At 34.3% G+C, this 18,770-nt stretch overlaps 1 protein-coding gene across 1 annotated transcript in view; it reads left to right on the top strand.

The window, feature by feature from the left end:
• The window catches only part of BRIP1 (BRCA1 interacting DNA helicase 1), a 64,435-nt gene extending 46,800 nt beyond the window's left edge, over positions 1 to 17,635 (top strand). The window contains 5 exon segments of the mRNA XM_075517998.1: positions 10,267 to 10,379; positions 12,768 to 12,850; positions 14,554 to 14,880; positions 15,630 to 16,467; positions 16,469 to 17,635. Coding sequence (XP_075374113.1) covers positions 10,267 to 10,379; positions 12,768 to 12,850; positions 14,554 to 14,880; positions 15,630 to 16,467; positions 16,469 to 16,502 — 1,395 coding nt within the window. The 3' untranslated portion in view covers positions 16,503 to 17,635.
• Positions 17,636 to 18,770: the final 1,135 nt, after the last annotated feature.

The following is an 18,770-nucleotide window of genomic DNA, read 5'->3' as shown; positions in this document are numbered from 1 at the left end:
CATATAGCAGATAGTTATTAGTATTACCTGCAATGAAAAGAGATTCTTTATTAATTATAGACAATTGGTTGTCTGTAGTTAAGCCTTAACCTGTTGTCCTAACCAGTTGGAGTTTGGCTGGCTGTATTACTGTTTCATTAGCAGTTAGAATCCAAAAGTCACAAGCCCAATTGCCAGGGGGGTGAATGATACTTGCGCCGTCCTGCCTATGATGCAAACTCATCTTCTAACTGTCCTTTTATAATCAGATCTAAATCCTTTGGAATTGAGGTGGGAATAGAGTTGGGTTTTAAAGTGAAAGCTGATACTCAAATACTTGCATTAAACAGTAGAAATAATTTATGATAAGACTATCAGGAAGAATATGATTACAGTATTTCATTCAAATACATTTTCCTATTCAGGATTGTTTTCAAAGCATATCATTAGAGGCAGACCTGTACAGATAAACCTGTACAGTTTATCTTTTTTTGTAGGATTTTAGGATACATTAAGTTCCCAAATGAAACAGTTGAAGTTTATAGGATAGTTGAGACGTTTGCTTTTATGATATAGTCAGTTAGTGTTTCTTTAGATTTTGTAGGCTAACCAGAAGATTGAAACCTGGATATTTTAAACGTTCCAGCTTTGAAGTTTTGGGAGGAACTTGGGTTTTGAGCAGACAGAAGACAATGCAAAATGTAGTGACACAAGTCAAGTTAGACCTATATAGACATAAACTGTGAACACAGGTACATCTGTTGCTTTTACATAGCAATAGGTGCTTACCGAATGAAGAAACTGATAAGATGATTTGTAATGACATCCCTTTAAAAATAGGAAATGCAAGCGATGAACAATTCCCTTGGAATATCCATGAATGATATACTTCTGGGATTGGTTTAAATCACTAAAAAGTGATTCTACAGGAAAATACACTTGCATGCCTGCTTTTTGGGTTAATAAAAGTCCTCTTAAGACTCAGTTCTATAACCCCTTACTCCTGCACATAGCTTTTACTTGTGTGAGTAATCCCTTTAATACTTCTAGGACTGTGCACAATCATAAGGGTTTGTAGAATTGTAACTTTGGAGACCAATATTTTATGTTGGCAGTTTGATGTTGGCTCATCTCCACTAATATTACTTGTCTGTGATCAACCTGCTTTCTAAATATATTTTATGATTTGTAACTTGATGCTAATACCAGTGAACTGTAATATTAGAGAACATAAATAATGTGACAGAAAAAGATGTGTAATCCCATATACTTGTTATCTGATGCTAACATACTATTCATTAACTTCTGTTATATATTTTGAATTGTAGCATTTTGGATCCCGACATCAGTCTCTACTTGGGCAAGAAACTCATTGTCAAGTGTGACGTATAATAGCCAATTTTATTTTCTCCATATGTTTGTGCTAAATATATGCCACAACTTCTGGTATTAAATGGCAAGCATTTGGTTTCCTTAAGTAACTGTATGCTTTTATAAGTTACATTATTTTCTGTAGAACCTCTTAAAAAATATCATTTAGTTTCTTTTCCAGTTGCCTCACTTAAAAATTTTAGGCACGTAGTATCTTACGTTCACTCATTTTCACAAGGAGAAGAGTCTAAAGCACTTTGTCAGTGTTAGGGAGAAAGAAATGATTATGGCTCAGAAGTGTACTTGATAATAAACAATACTGATTTAAGAAAGAAAGGCCAAAACCCTAATTCTGAGTTATTGAAAACTGTTTCATATTGCTGAAGAATCAGGTTGCTAAAGCAAAATATATAAAAGAAACGTTAAAGTATTGCTTAAAGCTATGGTACTCTCAATGGTAGGGTTTGGCTCTAGTAAAGCGGGAAAATTTATTTCAGAGCCAAAAATGACTTCTTTGGCTGTGACCAGGATTTCCTCTGCCCACCTCTGGGACCTGAAACTGGAGGTAGGAAAATCTGATTTTGGAGCCAAGTGTGACTTGTTTAGTTCAAGTCATAATTTACTGTTCTTACCTTGGGGACCTGAAAATAAAGAAACTCACTATGAAATGTTGATAATGGGCGACTCTGAAGTGCAAGCATTAAGCTAACTTTCCCAGAGAGCATTTCTTCACTTCCACCTTTCCAGATGCTTTTGATCGTAGTACAGTAGAGTATACTTAATCATGTAACAGCTCCGAGAACTTTACCAAAATATAGAGGAAAATGCAGTCAAACCCTTTTACATCAATAGATGTGCAAGGAAAATAAACTTGATAAGGCCAGGATTTCTGTGCAATGACATTACTTGAGAACTGTAGCTGACTTTGCCATTAATAAGAAGTATTTCCCATAGCTGCTATAGGGTGAATATGAACTACGATGGCAAATACTTTCTTTATTGTTTCCAGCAACATAATTTGGGAAACACGATGGAACACATCATTTCAATTACAATTTTCTGGGTTATATGTAACTTAATGATACAAAGAGTTTGCAGCATCAGGCTGCAGTTTCTTTCTCCTTTCTTGAGAGCTCAACAAATTGAGGTGTTTGTATCATTTTGGAATAATGGCATTTTTCGGAATATTTAAGTTAATTTCTAGTTCTTGTGGCAATCTTTAAGCCTACATGCTTTTTCTTCATTGAAAGGAGAAAGAATCTTGTGCTAGATAAATGGTTGCTGAAATAATTCTTCTTGCATACTATATTCTAGGAAAAAAAAATTTTCTAAGAAAATTATTGTTATTTTAGATGCTTAACCTGAGTTGAGAAACATACCATGCACTCTATGAATTCCATCATAGCTTTGGATCACTTGAAAAATATTTCCACTTATCCAGAATAAATTATTGTTTTAAAATACGGGTGAACTGGTACAGAAAATGACATTTTATGGGAAGATCATTGTTGTGTTTATCTTTAGTAGAATTTGAAAATTCCCTGTGAAGTTAAGAATTTTTGTAAAAAGTGATCAATTTTTTTTTTGTTTGTCTATGTTAATGGCTGTCTAAACCTGAGCCGCTTTTACTTTGTTCTGCATTCCACTGGGAAAAAAATTACAAATATAAAGTGGGGAGCAGAAAAACATTTATGGAATTTTCACAAACATCATGGTATAGTATTTATTGAATGTTCTCCGAGAGGGAAATAATGAATAGGGTAAAAGTGCAATGTGTGTATATGTTTGCATATGTGCGCGCGCACCCACGCACACAGGCACGCTTGTCTTTCTTCCATGCCCTGCTTCATATTAAATTTTATTTTGTATTTTAATTGCAAAGTAGCTTTTTGAAACAATCAAGTCAAGGATATAAATAAGAAATATACTTACGTCATTGAAATGTACAATGTTATGCAGCAAGCCTCTAGATGTTAAATAACAATTATCTAGACAATATACTTCTAAATTTTGTAAAAGAGCATGCTTTCAGATTATTCAGCCAGCATTGTTCTTGTCTTGTAAATTATTGCAATCTGCTGTGATACTGCTTACTAAGGGGTAAGGCAGTGTGCAGAATCACATCATAACAAGATGACTGGCTGGATATTGCAGATCTCCATTGCTTTTTTTTTTTTCCCTTCTCCCTGAAGGAAAGTGTCAGGAGGCATAGCTACCTGTGTTACAAAAAAATACAAGCAATGCATTAAATATGTGGTGGTGTGGTAATTTCTTACATCAGTCTGAGGCAGTAATATATCTCAAAAGCCTCTCACTTCCCACTTTTCCAGAAATAAGAATGGTTGTGAAAAGTCAAAGCCATCCACACTCTTCTTACATCCAATAGAAATTCTGTTAATTAAGAAAAAAAAATATTGATGGCAGAGGCTTAATTTGTGGGAGTAGCTGTAAAATCCTATGGAATACAGCATTCCTGTAGCTAAGAAAGGTAACATTTAAGTTCAACTTAACATGTAAGACTAGTGGATGGCATTTCTCTGCTGCTGGTGCAAGGCTAATGTCAGTATGTTAGCATAGATCACAGAAATCATCCCTGAATATATCCAGAAGTTAAGCCTTTGGATAAATAATACAGCAAATCAAAACTTTTCCTTTACATTTAATAGTTTACTTTTCTGATCCATAAAAAATTCCAAAGTGATTTTCTTGTGTTTATCTTGTCCTTAGCAAGTAGTGTTGACCTTTAAGTTTTTACTTTACTGTCAAAGTATGTTGAAAGCTTTAAAAGTGAAGCTATCACCTTGGGGATTTGTAAGGATGACTGACACTTACCACTTCACCTTAGACGCAGCGGCACTGAGCGTATGCAGCAGCGTTGTACCTCAAGGGAAGCTGTTTGATTTTTTTTCACTTCTGCTTCACTGGAAATGGATTGAATTTTCTCTTCAGAGGAGAGTTTTGGTTGCATTAGATTTTAATCAAGTCACTTGTTCGCAGTCCCTCAAAGCTTACAAGACTGAGATGAGTAGATGGGCCTGGGGTGAATGTGCTACAAGATTTGTCAAACCGTAAAACTTCCAGATCTCTGAGATGCCACATGGTGTAGTTGACAATACTAAAAGTGTTCAGCAGTTACAACATTACATAAGCTTCCCATCTCTCTAACACTGGGATTAAGAGTGAGAAGACTGAGGAAGCATTTAGTCGTAAAATACCTTCTGAATTCAAAATAAGAGAAATACGGCTTTGCACAAAGTGGTAGTACTGTTTTTCTGCCCCAGAAGAGAGTACTGGCCAGTTAGTAGGGTCTAATAGACAGTAGTTTGCTGTTGGGTTGTTGGCTTTACTTTTTGAAGTCACGTTTAAGTGTTTGGGCTATGGGGAAAGAAGCTAGCGGTGTTTTTTGGTATATAGTTTCTTTCTTGCCACCTTTGTGGTTGGGTTTTTTTTCCAGTTTCAATAACTTTTCCTAGTTTTGACTATATCTTCATTCAGGCAACAAACGTTTAAATTCCATGGATGCCCAGTGTCTTTTCAGGTGCAACAGTCTGCAAGATACAGCTAGTCTGAGATCTAGGTCTGCAGAGATGTTACTTCCTTATTTTATTCAGTACTATCCGAGGAAGGCAAATTTTTAAGTGCGCATCGAAATTTTCAGGCAGAAAAGGTCACCTGAACTATTTTTAAGCTTATGTGGCTTTGATGCACAAACTATTGCTTTGAGTTGATAGCCTCTGTAAGGGGCAGCCGCTGGAGGGGTGGTAGGTGCAGAGTTCAGCCTCACGGTGATTCCTCTGCTAAAGAGGCTCTTGTAGGATGGAGCTGTGTAACAGAGCATCTTGAAGATAATTGAGCAGTGCAAAGCATTGATCATGTCTCTAGCCGATAATCTCTTATTCACGGTATATATGGTATTGCTGTGCTTACAGTTTTGGGGTTTTGTTGTTTTTTAAAGAAATGCAGCATTTGTGTGTGAAAGCAGAAGTGTGTTATATTTGTGTCTGGTGACCATCTGTAGGTATACGAGATGGTTAGAATGGCCTTAATAAATTATTGTCATATACAGAATCTAGTTTGATAAATTATAGGTAATAGGCATTTGCTTATTTCATACTGTTTTATATGTATTAACACTGCACTTGGAATGCTTGGAGCATTTAAAGATAACATCCTGCCATAATATCTTTTTCCTGTGGGCTAATAAATGGAGATATTGTGTTTAGATACAGGTTTTAGTAGGTCTACCAAGGAGTGAGGATGTTTGAAGCGTATTCTATGACTCACGCAGGTCTTTACACATGCATTATTTAGCTTTAAATCTCACAGACATCGTTACTGCTTTTGAAGTGAGGGGGGAAAGTTAAATGCTGCACTATTTAATGCTACTTCTATTTAAGGATTTTCAGATGTAAAAGAAAAGAAATGGGTTTTCATGCCTTTTACTTTACCGCACTTACAAACTTTTATGATTACTTGGCATTTGTCAGGAGGAAAGTAGATGGCAAGTATGTTCTTGAAGAATTCTAATTATTGCTATTTCAGGTGGAAGAGAGACTCTAACTGGACACATGAGATTTTTTAGGACGCTAGATTTGCTTAAAAACCATTTTTATGTCTTTTTTTGGGATGGAAGCAGGGAATGACCACCTGGTAATTTTTGCTTGTTTGTTTTTAGGAGGTGGGGAATTAGTAGATGTTAAACATGAATGTGTCTTGTAAAGTTTTTTGGAAGATATGAGCAACGGTCTTTATTTTCATTACTATTTTTCCTCTCGTAAAACCAGAGAAACAAGTCAGTGGAATGCCAGAAAACATTTATATCCATTTTCTGTTTTTTATTTCCATGGAGGATAGATGGAGGAGAGTGGTGGGGAGTGAAGGGCATGAGTTTACACGTGTGTGTACATGTACCTACCTACACATGTGTGCAGGAATTAACACAGTTCCAATCTTATTTGCCTTTTTCCTTTCAGCAGTTGTCTCTTTCTTTAACCTGGGCTGTCACAACACCGTGAAGTGTAAAGAGAAACGCAGGTTTAGATGAGTGCTCTGTTCAACTGCTCACAATAGTGCCGTCATATTAATGAATTTCTGTCCTGTCTTTAGATTTCTGGGTAATCTGGTTTTTAATCCCACAGGTTACAAACTGGAGGTCATTTCTAATCTACCAGAGAAAATAGGAGACAGTTGAAGATGTTTGTGAAGTGATGTCTTGCAAAGAACAGACCTGGCTTGTAAACTATTAGTAACAGCTTAGGATTTTTTTGTTTGTTTTTAGAAAGCAAAGTATAGCACTACACTTGGTTAAGTGAAGTAATGCATCTAAAAAAAAAAAAATCTCGAAACTTTGCCAGATGAAGTAAAACCAAATACAATTTATTTTGCTCATTGAAATCACACAAAATAAAAAATTGTATACTATGGCTTAGCCCATTCAACCTTTATATTGTGATACTGGCGCTGATAAATAGGTTTACGGTATTCTGATTATGAATGGCAACTGCCCCAAATGCGCATTCTCCAGTCCTGCTAGGCTTTGCTATTAGCTCTTTAGGTCTAAGGTCCTGTTCTTTGGCTGAGATAAAATTATTCTGGATGAGTGTCTGCTGGGCCATCTGCTTGTTTTTACCAAAGTAAAATTTTAAAAAAGTAATTAATTGTGTAGCACAGTAGTTTTTATTCTTTGTAGGATAAATACTTTCTCCTTAAAACTTCTTAACAGGTAAATTAGCATGTAGGATGCTGTGCAGACCTTTAGCTGAAGATATCTAAAATGTTCTGAAGTTGTTTTTCACATTTCCTTATCTCAGTTGTAATTATGGCTACAAAACAAGGAGAAGCTTTATAGTTACAGAACGGAAAGAACTCAATTTAAAGGAGAAAATGGTGCTTTAATTTTATTGTCTAAGCATTGATTTTTCTGTAGAAACAAATAGTTCATAATAGATTGATATTTGTATACCTTGCTGTTAAATACAGCCATGTTTTTGTTAATTTTGGATAAATCCGGTTCAGCCTGGCGTGTTGCTAAAAAGGGATGCTGCAAGGCTTCTGTATCTGAATTTGCAGGTTATTTTGGGGTTCAAAAACAAGCTCTAGTTTTTGAGCTAGTCTTCTGAGCTTTGTGCCATAAGCTAACTGATATAGTCCATGGTCATGACAGTATAAATCCACTTTTATGTACTTATATATCACTTGAATCCTGAATAAGTCTGAATTTCTTCATGTGAAGCAATGCTACCCCAGGTAACTTTTTTTTTGTGGTTTATCAAACACTTAACATTCATTATATTAGATTTTAATGTTGTTGTTGTCATCTAAGAAAAACTTGTGTTACTAATTTTGATTGAAAAGTATGCTTGAAAATGCTTTGGATTGTAGCAGAAACTGCCTCAAAGTATTTTTCCAAGTCATAAAAAAAAATTTGGTCACGGCATTTATTTTTTGTTGATATTTCTCAGTTAATATTCCATAGTGAAAGATGTTGAACTAATTAAGCATTAAAAGAACGAGCAGTTAGCAGGTATAATGTTGTTAGACTTCAGTTAATGTGAATGTGACCATGACCTCCCAGATAGATCAAAGACTAATCTGTCTGACAGCTACAAGATGGCAGAGCTTGCCACAGGCCTTCTGCTGCTGCTTGCTGAAGCTATTTTTCTGTAAAGCATGCCTCATAGCTAAGAGTATATTTTTAAGGATGAACAGGTAAAAGTAAAAGGCTGTCTTTTGACATTTTAACTAATCCCTTCTAGCCTGTGGTTTACTGCACATTTAGGATATTTGCTAGCAGGAGAGACTGGCTTTTTCACATATGTAACATGTCATTTTGAATTGGGCGTTGATTTGATGCTTGATAATGTAAGAGTTATACAATGAAATAGATTCTGATTGCATTAAAATGACATGCCCTGGCCTTTTACCTTTAGTAGACCCATAATGAAAACTGAACTCTCAGCAATGTAAGTTGTCATCTCATGCTGAGACATGATCGTTTAAGTGAGAAAACAGAATCTTTATTTTCTGTTAACCTTTTTTTTTAATTAAGTTAGAAAAGATAGGTTTTAAAGATACATTACACATTCAGACCAAGAGAGTATGGATTTTTATATAATTTGAGAAATGGAACGTTGTTGTTGATGCGCAGTACAAGCAGTATAGATTTGCATAATGCTAACATGTCTTAGAGGAATGTAAAAGTAATATATTTTATTCACAGGGTAATGCAATACAATGCAGACCATCTGACTGGTTTACGTTCTTCTGTTATTTCAGTGGTTTTATGCACATAGTTAAAAATGTTATAATTTTTACCAGTGTAAGACACATGACTTGTTACTCTAATCCTGTTTTGAACATCCTACTTGCTAGCGAAGTAGGAAACTGTGGTAAAGATACATTTGTTGCAATTGGCCAAAATCTTGCTCATAACAGAAATTCTTCAAAAGAAGAAACTGTTAGAAAACTTACCAGGACTAGAAGACAAATGCAAAGTATGTACAGGAGCATATTGTCATTGGTTACGTTTTAAAGACTTTGATAAAATTTTCCAACATCATACCTCATTTCAAATGGTTAGGAGTACCCTTTTGTTTCCTCAGGTAGTATTTTCATTTGTAGAAATGCACAGATATGCTTAAGTTCCTTTTTAAAGAATGGTTTTAATGTTCATAAAATGTTCAGAAGAAATCATCTTCTGTTTTGAAATACAGAGGAAACCTCACATGCCAGTCAATAAATTCTGAGTGACTGGAACAAATATTAAATCTGTGAAATCAAACTGAATTTACTTTCTGGCTGTAAAGACTGAATTTGTAAATTTGACAGGCAATTTAAAGGGCATAAGTACATAAAATAAAATTTCTTATCCAAATGCAACTTGAAAGTTACCTGTCAGAAGAGGTTAGAAGCCTGCTGTTTTCTCTCCTGAAGCGTGTCCTTTCACTTGTCAGTTTAGAAAGGTTAATATTGTACAAAAGAGCAATGGAAAGACCCTTTTTGGTGTAGTTTTATGTTTGTTTGTTTAAAAAAAATAAAATTAAGTCCTCCCAATAATACTAAATTCTTTTGATATATGTTGGAACTATGTATAATGTCCAAATACAAATTCTTGTTCAAATTCAGATTAGGCATTGTATATGTAGTTATCCATATGATTAGAAAGGGGAGGCAGGGCATTTCTTTTGCAGTTGATATCAGATCTGCTCTTGAAGCAGCTAGGAGAGAGTGTTGTTTTAAAGAGGAGCATGCTCTTTTCTGCCTCATGCTAGCCCATGGGCCTGCAAAACCTTAGCTGCCGCCTTTGCTTCACATTTAGCCAGTGAAACATTTGTTTCCAAATGGCAGGAGGTGATGCCAAGCTAGGAATTGGAGTTGGTGCTGCTGACTTCTGGTACTTTGGCAAGGCCACTCTGTCTCTAAAGTACTTTCTTAGCTTCTGAAAGAAGAAGGGGTTATATTTGCTTATTCCTCACTTGAGAAAAGTATGGTCTGGTCCCAGCAATAGATGAGGAGTCAGCACTTGTGATAAAGGAAAGGATAAAGATCTCCATTGTATCATTTACTTCTTCATTTACAGATGGGCAAATAAAACTGTGGTCTAGTTAGTCCATTGACTTGTATCTGGGCTTTTTTGCGTGTGTGAACATCTTATCCTTCTCTTGCTAGCACAGAGATTTGGATAAGTGTGTGGTTGTTGTGTTATTACATGTAAATTATTGGAATAGATCACAAAGATAGGAATAACTTTAGAAGGGTAAAAGCCATAATTGCTTAGTATGCAAAATACAAAGTTGAAACACTGAAGCACACTTTACATATTCACTTATTTAATCAATGTTTGCTTGTTTTCCCCTTTTAGAATATTTCCTTTTCGATTTCATTATTAAAAACAATATTTTATGATTTCTTTCTTAGGTTGAATTAAAGAGGAAGTACAATGACCAGCACAAAAATACAAGAGGCCTTTTACCAGGGAGTCAGTGGTATGAAATTCAAGCTTATAGGGCTCTGAACCAAGCCCTGGGAAGGTGAGATAAACTGAACGTAATTAAATACGTATATATTTGCAGAACTTTCTTTGTGACATATTTAAGGATTAATTCCTCACTGTCAACACAAAGGGGATAAATCAGGCCAAAAAACTCATATTGCAGAAATCAGGTCTTCAGCTGTTCTGTACTGGCAACTGTCTGGTTTTCAGTCTGTTGTGCACTTGAGTGTTGTTATAATTCAGAGTTTTTGTTTTACATTCAGAATCCACTTTAGTTTGGTTGCAGGTTTTATTGCTTGTAGTCCAGATATACAGAAAGGAAAGCATTTGCAGAGACAAATAGTTCTTGAGTTTATAAACCATGTAAAAATTCTTGGGTCTTTTCAAATATACTGATTTTTCACACTCTTGGTGGGCTCGGAATAATTGTTTGATGTTTAGCCTACAAGCGTTTTTGAAAGGGAGAAATAGCAGAGGTTTTTCTCAGACCTTTGCAAAAGGTCAATTCAATTATCATGCTCACTGATCTCTTTCCAGATTTAGAAGAAGTGGTATAGCTTAATTTCTCAAATGAAAAAATTCCCCCCAAATTTTATTAACAAGATAGAATTAATTCATCCTTCTCCAACAAAATTTATCATATAAATAGATATAGCTATTTGTCATCCATATCTATCATAGGCGCCATACATCTGTCATAGATATATAGAGGTACAGACACAGATTTATAGATAAGAAGAGACACATCAGCTGGAAGACTCTTGTTGTTTGAATTAGACCTAATACAAATGTGATGACATAAATGAAGGTTTAGAAAGAAAATTGAGAGAAAATAGTCTATATTAGTAAAATCTTATTGTAAATTCTTGTTGTTACAGGTCTGATTTCTTAGATTCCTCTTTGGAGAGTAAGAGCATTAGTTAAAATTTGTTAAAAATCTAAGAAAGTTGTGGAATGCTAATAGTAAAAAATGAATTTGAAGTTTTGTCACTGTGAAATAAGTTTTAACTTAAATCTAGTTTTAGTGAAAATTGCTTATTGTATAATTTATCATTTGAACAAAATTGTGCTAGTCTAAACTTAAATGGAGAAAACAGACTTCTGTTCTGACATAAATGTATAAATTGTGCATAATACCATTAGACTAAGCTCTTACTAAACTGAGATTTGGTGAAGGATGACAGCGTGTGATGACTATTTTTATAAAACCAGAACAGTCTACGAAGTTGGTACGAAGTTATATAGTAGATAGGCAAGCTTCTTGCTGCAAAGATGCCTGCAGGGATAGAAGTGAGCAGAAGCATGATAGTCTTCAGTCTGGCACTTTTCTCTTAATTTAGTGCTGTTACATTATATGAAGTAACACAAGTCCATGAAATGAAATAGCAGCCTTGGGGAATATAACAGATGGTGTGTATGGCCAGGTGACAATCATGCTTTGAAATCCTTGCAGTGCTACTTTTTCTAAAAGTGTGGGATATGTCTCCAGTGGGCATAATTCATGTAAATTATGAGTTAAAAGAACATTTATTAAAGCATTATTAAAAAAACATTTACTAAATGAAAAAATGAGAAGTTGGAAGAAATCTGTTTCTTAAAGATGTTTCGGTAGCTTCTCTTATCATGGAGAGACTTCAAATATAAATAAATAATATTTCTTTGGAGAGCCAGCCTTGTCGCTCCCATTTTAAGCCCTGACTCTGATACACTTGTGGTTTTATGTAGATTTGTAAACATCTTCTTCAAAAGTTGTCCTCTTCTTATACAATGGGGATAATAATCCTAAACTATTACTGACAGATTCTTTTCTGTATTTCATTTATCTTATCACTGTTCTTTAATAACTTTTTTCTGGCAGGCAGTATAGAAATCCAAATAATGTTTAAAATAATATCAACACATGTAAAGTGACTATTGTGTTATTTCTCTAGGCCTCTAACAACTGAATTATGAACTCAACAGTATCGCTCACAGCTTTGATCTGTAGCATTAGTCATCTTGTTACAAAAGAGAGTTAGGAATAACATGCGGTTTAGAAACAATAAAGTGCGTAGTTATTTAAAAAACTGCTTGCAATTGCATCAGTCCATTTTCTTTTCTTTTACACTTTTACATGTTCTCCTTTCAATATTTATGCTACCCAGTAAAGAGTGGAAAACAAATGACATGTGCTTGATTAGCTGCTGAATATTTGTGTGGGCTTTTGAATTTACCTGTTTTCATATAGTAAATTCAAGAACTGAAGGAAAGTTAAGCTTCCATGACACCCGTAACAATTTTCGGTGCAAGACAATAGGAAAGTACTTCCTGTATATTTTTGCATATTCTAGCTGACTTATTGCTATCCCTGTTGTCTGATCCCCACAGGTTTTTCACTATATGCACTCCAATTATACATACACTCTTTTTTGTTGCTCACTTATAGGTGTATAAGACATAGGAATGACTGGGGTGCTCTTATTTTAGTTGATGACCGCTTCCGGAATAACCCTAATAAGTACATAACTGGTAAGCTGTAAAAATCTTTCTGGGAAAGTGCCTAATATTAACAAATAGTGAGAAATCAAGATTACAGGAAATATGGTTATACAAATACAGGTGAATAGGAAAAGTCATAATGAAATACATCCAGTGAACTCAAATTGTGCAGTTGAAACTGAAAACTCTAAAACTGTACCCTGGTGTCTTGCTAGTTCATGAAATACACTGAAACACGTTGATACCAATGTTCAGTCAATTTAATTTCTTTCCCCTTTTGGATATACAGATAATGATATAGAAACTTCAGCGTGCAGAATTTGAGAATTCTTTCTTAAAATGGGACCGGTGAAAACTTAAGGACTCTTAATCTTCGCATATTAAATATACATATAAAGTATGTATACATATGTGTGTATACATGTATGTATTAAAAAAATAGTTACTAGATTTTTATTTGGACTTTGGATAGGTCTCTAGCAAATGTATATTTTCTGCCTATAGGGACCTTTAATGATTAGGGTTAGCAGTCTGAATTTAACATTCTGGCTTTTTAGGTAAGAACCGGTAAAGTTTGTGCCATTTGGAACCACCAAATGCTCAATACGCAAAAAGTATTTTCTGTTTGTAGTTTTATACTGGCTAGAAATAAATGCATATAAAATAAACCAGGTCATGCACACTACCTTAATAAATAAATAAGAAATTTTAAAAAATTAAAAAAGAAATTGCTTAGGAATGCATTACGTATCTTTGTTCCTGTCCTGTTTAGAAGAGATGGGCAAAAAGATGATGTAAACAGATAGTGTTGCAATCTAGTCAGCAGGTGGAGCTCAGCTGCTGTAGTACAAGTCAAACAGCTTTTCTGACATGTCTGTTTGTGCTAAAAGTACATTTAAATTATCTAAGTAAGCAGAAGTAATTCATATTGTAATACAAATAACCTATATGTTCAAGACCTGATAAGATTAGTACTTTTTCTAAAAAGTAAAACTTCACAGAAGAATCAAGTTCTCTGTTGGGGCTTTTTTAATTGATATTAAAAGAATATTTAAATGGGTTTAAAAACACTTTTTAAAAATCAAGAAAGTTAGTTTTTACTTCACTCGTGTGTGTTCCAACATCATCTAAACAGCCTTTATGCTCAAGACATCTGGTATTTGAGAATTTTAAAAATGATTGCTGTATAAGAGCATATTGTATTATATTTTAGCTATTGGGCAGTTGTGATTCTTTATGAATATCTGAGCTACTGTTACTTAATCTGAAATAAAATTGTAAAAGCTTCATTATATTCTAATTTTTGTCAGACCCTGTCAGTATGATAATAAATAGCTCTACTCTATGTAAGTTGCTTTTTAATAATTCAGGATAACAAGCAAAATGAACACCCAGGCATAAAAGTAGTATAATGATGTTTTTGCAACAGAGCAGTTTGAACTTAAAACGTATTCGTGAAAAAGGTAAAGGTCTTTTAATAAAAAAGAATGATATCGTTAGTATTATTCATCAAAATACTACTGTTGATTAAATCAAGTTCCTAGCCCTGGAAAGGAAGACATGCATTATCTTACTTTCATGAGCAACTTCTTGAAATCTTTATGAATCTGTCTATACATATGTAGAAGTATTTGCAATATTAGGGTACTATTTACTGATATGAAATACCTGGTATAGATGATGTAGTTTTGTAGTAACATTTTTTTTCTTTCTTTCTTCTCCCTTTTTCTTAGGATTATCTAAATGGATTCGTCAACAAATCCAGCACCATGAAAATTTTGGTAGTGCACTTGAATCCTTGTGTGCATTTGCTATGAGAAACCAGAAAAGCACTGATTGTTCATCAGAGTGCAGCAGTGAATTTCTCCATGTACCTTCAAATTCAAAAGACCTGTCACAAGCCTCTCAACGGGAGGCAACTATTCATCTGTCACCAGATGTTTCTGCTAAAAGTGAGGAGCAAAATGTGGTTTCAGAAATTAATTTTACTACAACCATCAGCTCAGTTAATTCTACAGCATCAAATCAGCCAAGTAACATCATGGCAACAATGAAACAAAGTATGTTCATTTCCTGTGGAAAAAACTTCGTTAACGATTTTAAATGTGAAGTTGCATCTTTTTTGGAAGAAACAAATGCTTTTTAAAATTACAGAAGTGCTATGGTGCAAAATGATAATTATTCACAAATGTGTATGAGCTGTGCTCAACAGACTGAAATTAACTGTCATTCCATCTGGTTGTCTTAAAACAATTGACAATGTTTGATAAGTTTATAGTACAATCAAAAGTGTTTTCACTTAAATTTCTTTTTCCATTGAAAACTATGAAGATAATTTAAAAAATATTTGAAACACATAAACAGCATTGTTGCAAGATGAGTGCCTTGGTTCAAAGCTACATCTGTTGTTTAGACATAGCTGTGAGACGCCTTTCCTATAATCTCTTCCGGTACCAGCTTTACAAGTAAATATCTATCCATCCTAAATTTTAGGAAAGCTTATGACTTCATTTCAGGCAAGAAAGATGTAAATAACATAAAAGCACAATAATAAAAAATTACAAATTTAAAATCCAGTCATACTTTACTCTAACTTTACATAAGCCAGTTAATCTATTGATTTAATTAAGACAATTCATGTGCAAAGATAGTTGTAACATCTGGGCTTTTGTTTGTATTGGATCTTAATGAGTATTATAAAATAACTGTAAACCTAATAAAACAGTGGTAATTTTGATGTGCTAAACATGCTGTAAATCAGCGGGGGGAAGGCATATACAATTAATTAATGTTTTGTGATTTTTCACAGGTGGCCAGAAAGTTGATGTAGGGAGTCATGCTCACCATGTAACACAAAGAAGAAAACATATGGACTCCACACCCAAAATGCCAGCAACTGAAATAGAAAGAGAAAAAAAGAATGGTCGGACTAATGCTGACATTATGGAAGAACATTGCTGCTTTAAACCACTGACTTCAACACCTTTGCCTGTAGCCAAGAACTGCATGTCCACAGCTAGCAGCAAACAAAAGAATGTGAATAGGGCTAGCGAACTTATTGATAGTGGAAATCAATGCCAGTCATCATTAATTTCAGAACATAAACCAAATGTACCAGAATCGTGTTTGGAAACAACTAATTTTTCAGTTAAAAATACTGAGGCTTCAGTTGCTGAAGAGCATCCTGATAAGCTACAGCTTCAAGTTGAGCCCTGCAGTGAGTTTCCTTCAGCAGGAGGGAAATCTGAACTTTCAACGTTAAACGTATCTGCAGAAGATGAAGATGAGGATGAGAGTATCTACTTCACACCAGAACTCTATGATGACGTAGAATCAGAGGAACAAAAAGTCGGACCACTGGTTCCAACCTGTAATACAAATGAGAATCGGATTGAACGTGGAAACTGCGCAGTCGCTGATGATCTTTTTGCAATCAACACCTCAGAAACACTAAGTGTGACTAAAAAAACGATTGATGATGATGGCAGAAGCACAAGTTTACATGGAATAATGCAAAATGAGGGGAGTAAGAATAGCGCAGTTAATAATGTGGAGATGACTACTGAAATAGAAGCAGAGCAGATAGCATCTCAAGAGATGGACACCAAAAAACGGAAAATCAATCTTTCCAGATCACGAAATAAAGGTGTCATCTTTTCTATTGAATAATACTAGTGCATAGTGACAGCTTCTATAGGAAACATAGTGAGCAGCCTTTACAACATAGCCTCACTATAGAGCAGTAATGGCTCTATTTTATATATGCTACTATCAGACTCAATTTTTCATTATACTTTTTCATTTTTCACTGTGAAAGTTACACAACATGCAGTTTTCTATAGATATAATTAAGATTCTTCATCCTAACTGTGTGGCGCAAGGACATCATGTGTGGAAATTCTAAATAGAAGCCCAAGTAGCATTTGACCTGTAATTGTAGGCTGAGGAGGTTTATCTATTACAGATTTAATTAATCTGCCATTAAATACAATCAAACTATTGGGTTTTTCTCAGAAAGCAAAACTCCCATATAATAAATTATGGGTTTCTGCATTTGTTAGGGCTTTTTTTTTTTCTTTTTTTTTTTTAATTAAATATCTAGAACAGCATCTTTGCAGATCGAGTAATATGATAGATTGAGCCTGGATACTGAAATAGGTGTATTCTTCAGTACTTTGTTTCCCTCAAATTTCTTTTGTCAAATGTCTATCAGAAGCTGTGTAGTAGTATAGTAGTATTTGAACATTTTGATACTTGATGATGATGATATGCTTCTTCAGAGGTCTTTATTTGTTTTTAATATTAAAGTTTCTTTAAAATTTCTTTAAAATTTTCTTTTGTGAGAGGATCTAATTTCTCTTGGTCAGATTCTGTATGTTTTCATATCAAAACATGTACTCATTTGTATGCCTTACAAACACATTTTCTATGCGATATATAACAATGTAAATTTGTACATAAAGGTCTTTAATCTTTCTCAGTCTACTTTTTTGAAGTATTTTAAACACTTCATTTATTGCAATCAAACCAGCCAGCATTTTGCTGTAATTAAACATACTATGCCTAATTTTTCAAGAAAAGATTGTTCATTTCCATAATATATTAATATGAAGATGCAGGATTTTTACAATCTTGAGATTGGTTCATAGGTATGTGTATATTTTTGACTGAGAGCAGAGATGGAATTGTTAACTGGTCATTTTCCATAGAAGTTCATCTAAATAACATTCTGATGTCCACCTGTACAGAGCTGTGAATGTGTTCATACTGATAGGATTTAAACTGTATCCTTTCTTTACACAATAAATGCATCATTATGAAATTAGATGCTCTCTTCACAAGAATGGCAAGAATACTGTTGAATTTCTTTAATAAGCGTTATCTTGCAGTGCTTAGTGTAAGGCATTTGGTTAAACTTTTTGTTATATCGATGCCATGTAAGGATCATGTTTTCTTGGTTTAGGTTTCCTGGTATTCCCTTAATCATTGGATGCTGATGGTTTTGAACTAGTTGATAGGGCAGAAGCAAGCTCTAATATTGACAGCAGCTTAAACATATGACGCATCTAAAGATAAAAATACTTAGTTTAGATTTAAGTAATTGAATATCAGGACTTAGTAGGGTAGGCATAGTTCTGTTTGTAACTGGCTTCTGGACTAGAACTGTCCCATATCCCGCAGCAAATGCTGAGGCGGCCTGTGGCAGGTGGCTTTGCAGCTATGCGCCCAAGAGTTGATAACTTGATCCTCATGAGTCTCTAATTGCGCAGTTTTCTTAAAACAAGCCTTCTGTACCAAACTGCTTTTTATGTTTATGTATATCTAAATAGGTAATAGAAATCACTTAAGCTTTGTGGCTTGTCTGCTCATCTCATAGACCACTATCCCTGATTTGTCTTTCAGAAGATTTGTCTATCTGTAAATCCGTAACATTAAAAAAAAAAAAAAAAAAAAAAAACAACAAAATCCATCTTCCTTTCCTTATCTGGAGCAGATTGTTCCTTTCTTGATCTTGTATTGCATCTTGCTTTAATTAGAAATCCTGTAAGACATGGCCTTCTTCATGTCAAATATTTTGCATTAATTTGCAATGTCTACATTTTGTATAAAATTACTCCTTAACCATTATTTTTTAAAATATGTACTGGAATATCAGCATTTGGCCTAGTAGATACTAGATTTTTCTTGAAAAGAGTCTGTCCACAAATTCACTAAACACAAATCCTGGACATGGCTGTGGTGCCTGGGACAACTGATGGATAATAATCCTTTGTATCACTGCTGGTTTTTGGGGAGTAAGGGGTGGACAGTGTCTTTTGGTGCAAAAGCTGTATAAATTCAATCTTAATTTGTCTTTATATCTAACTAACTGTGGTATTTAATATGTTGGTGGTAAGAATATTCTTTATTTCTATAGTTAACATATTTATGGTGGTTCCCAGTATTAAAT

This window comes from Mycteria americana, chromosome 15 (genome assembly GCF_035582795.1).
Source record: "Mycteria americana isolate JAX WOST 10 ecotype Jacksonville Zoo and Gardens chromosome 15, USCA_MyAme_1.0, whole genome shotgun sequence".
Taxonomy (NCBI): Eukaryota; Metazoa; Chordata; class Aves; order Ciconiiformes; family Ciconiidae; genus Mycteria; species Mycteria americana.
The sequence above is the reverse complement of the archived record's forward strand: the minus strand, read 5'-3'. Positions and strand labels throughout refer to the sequence as shown.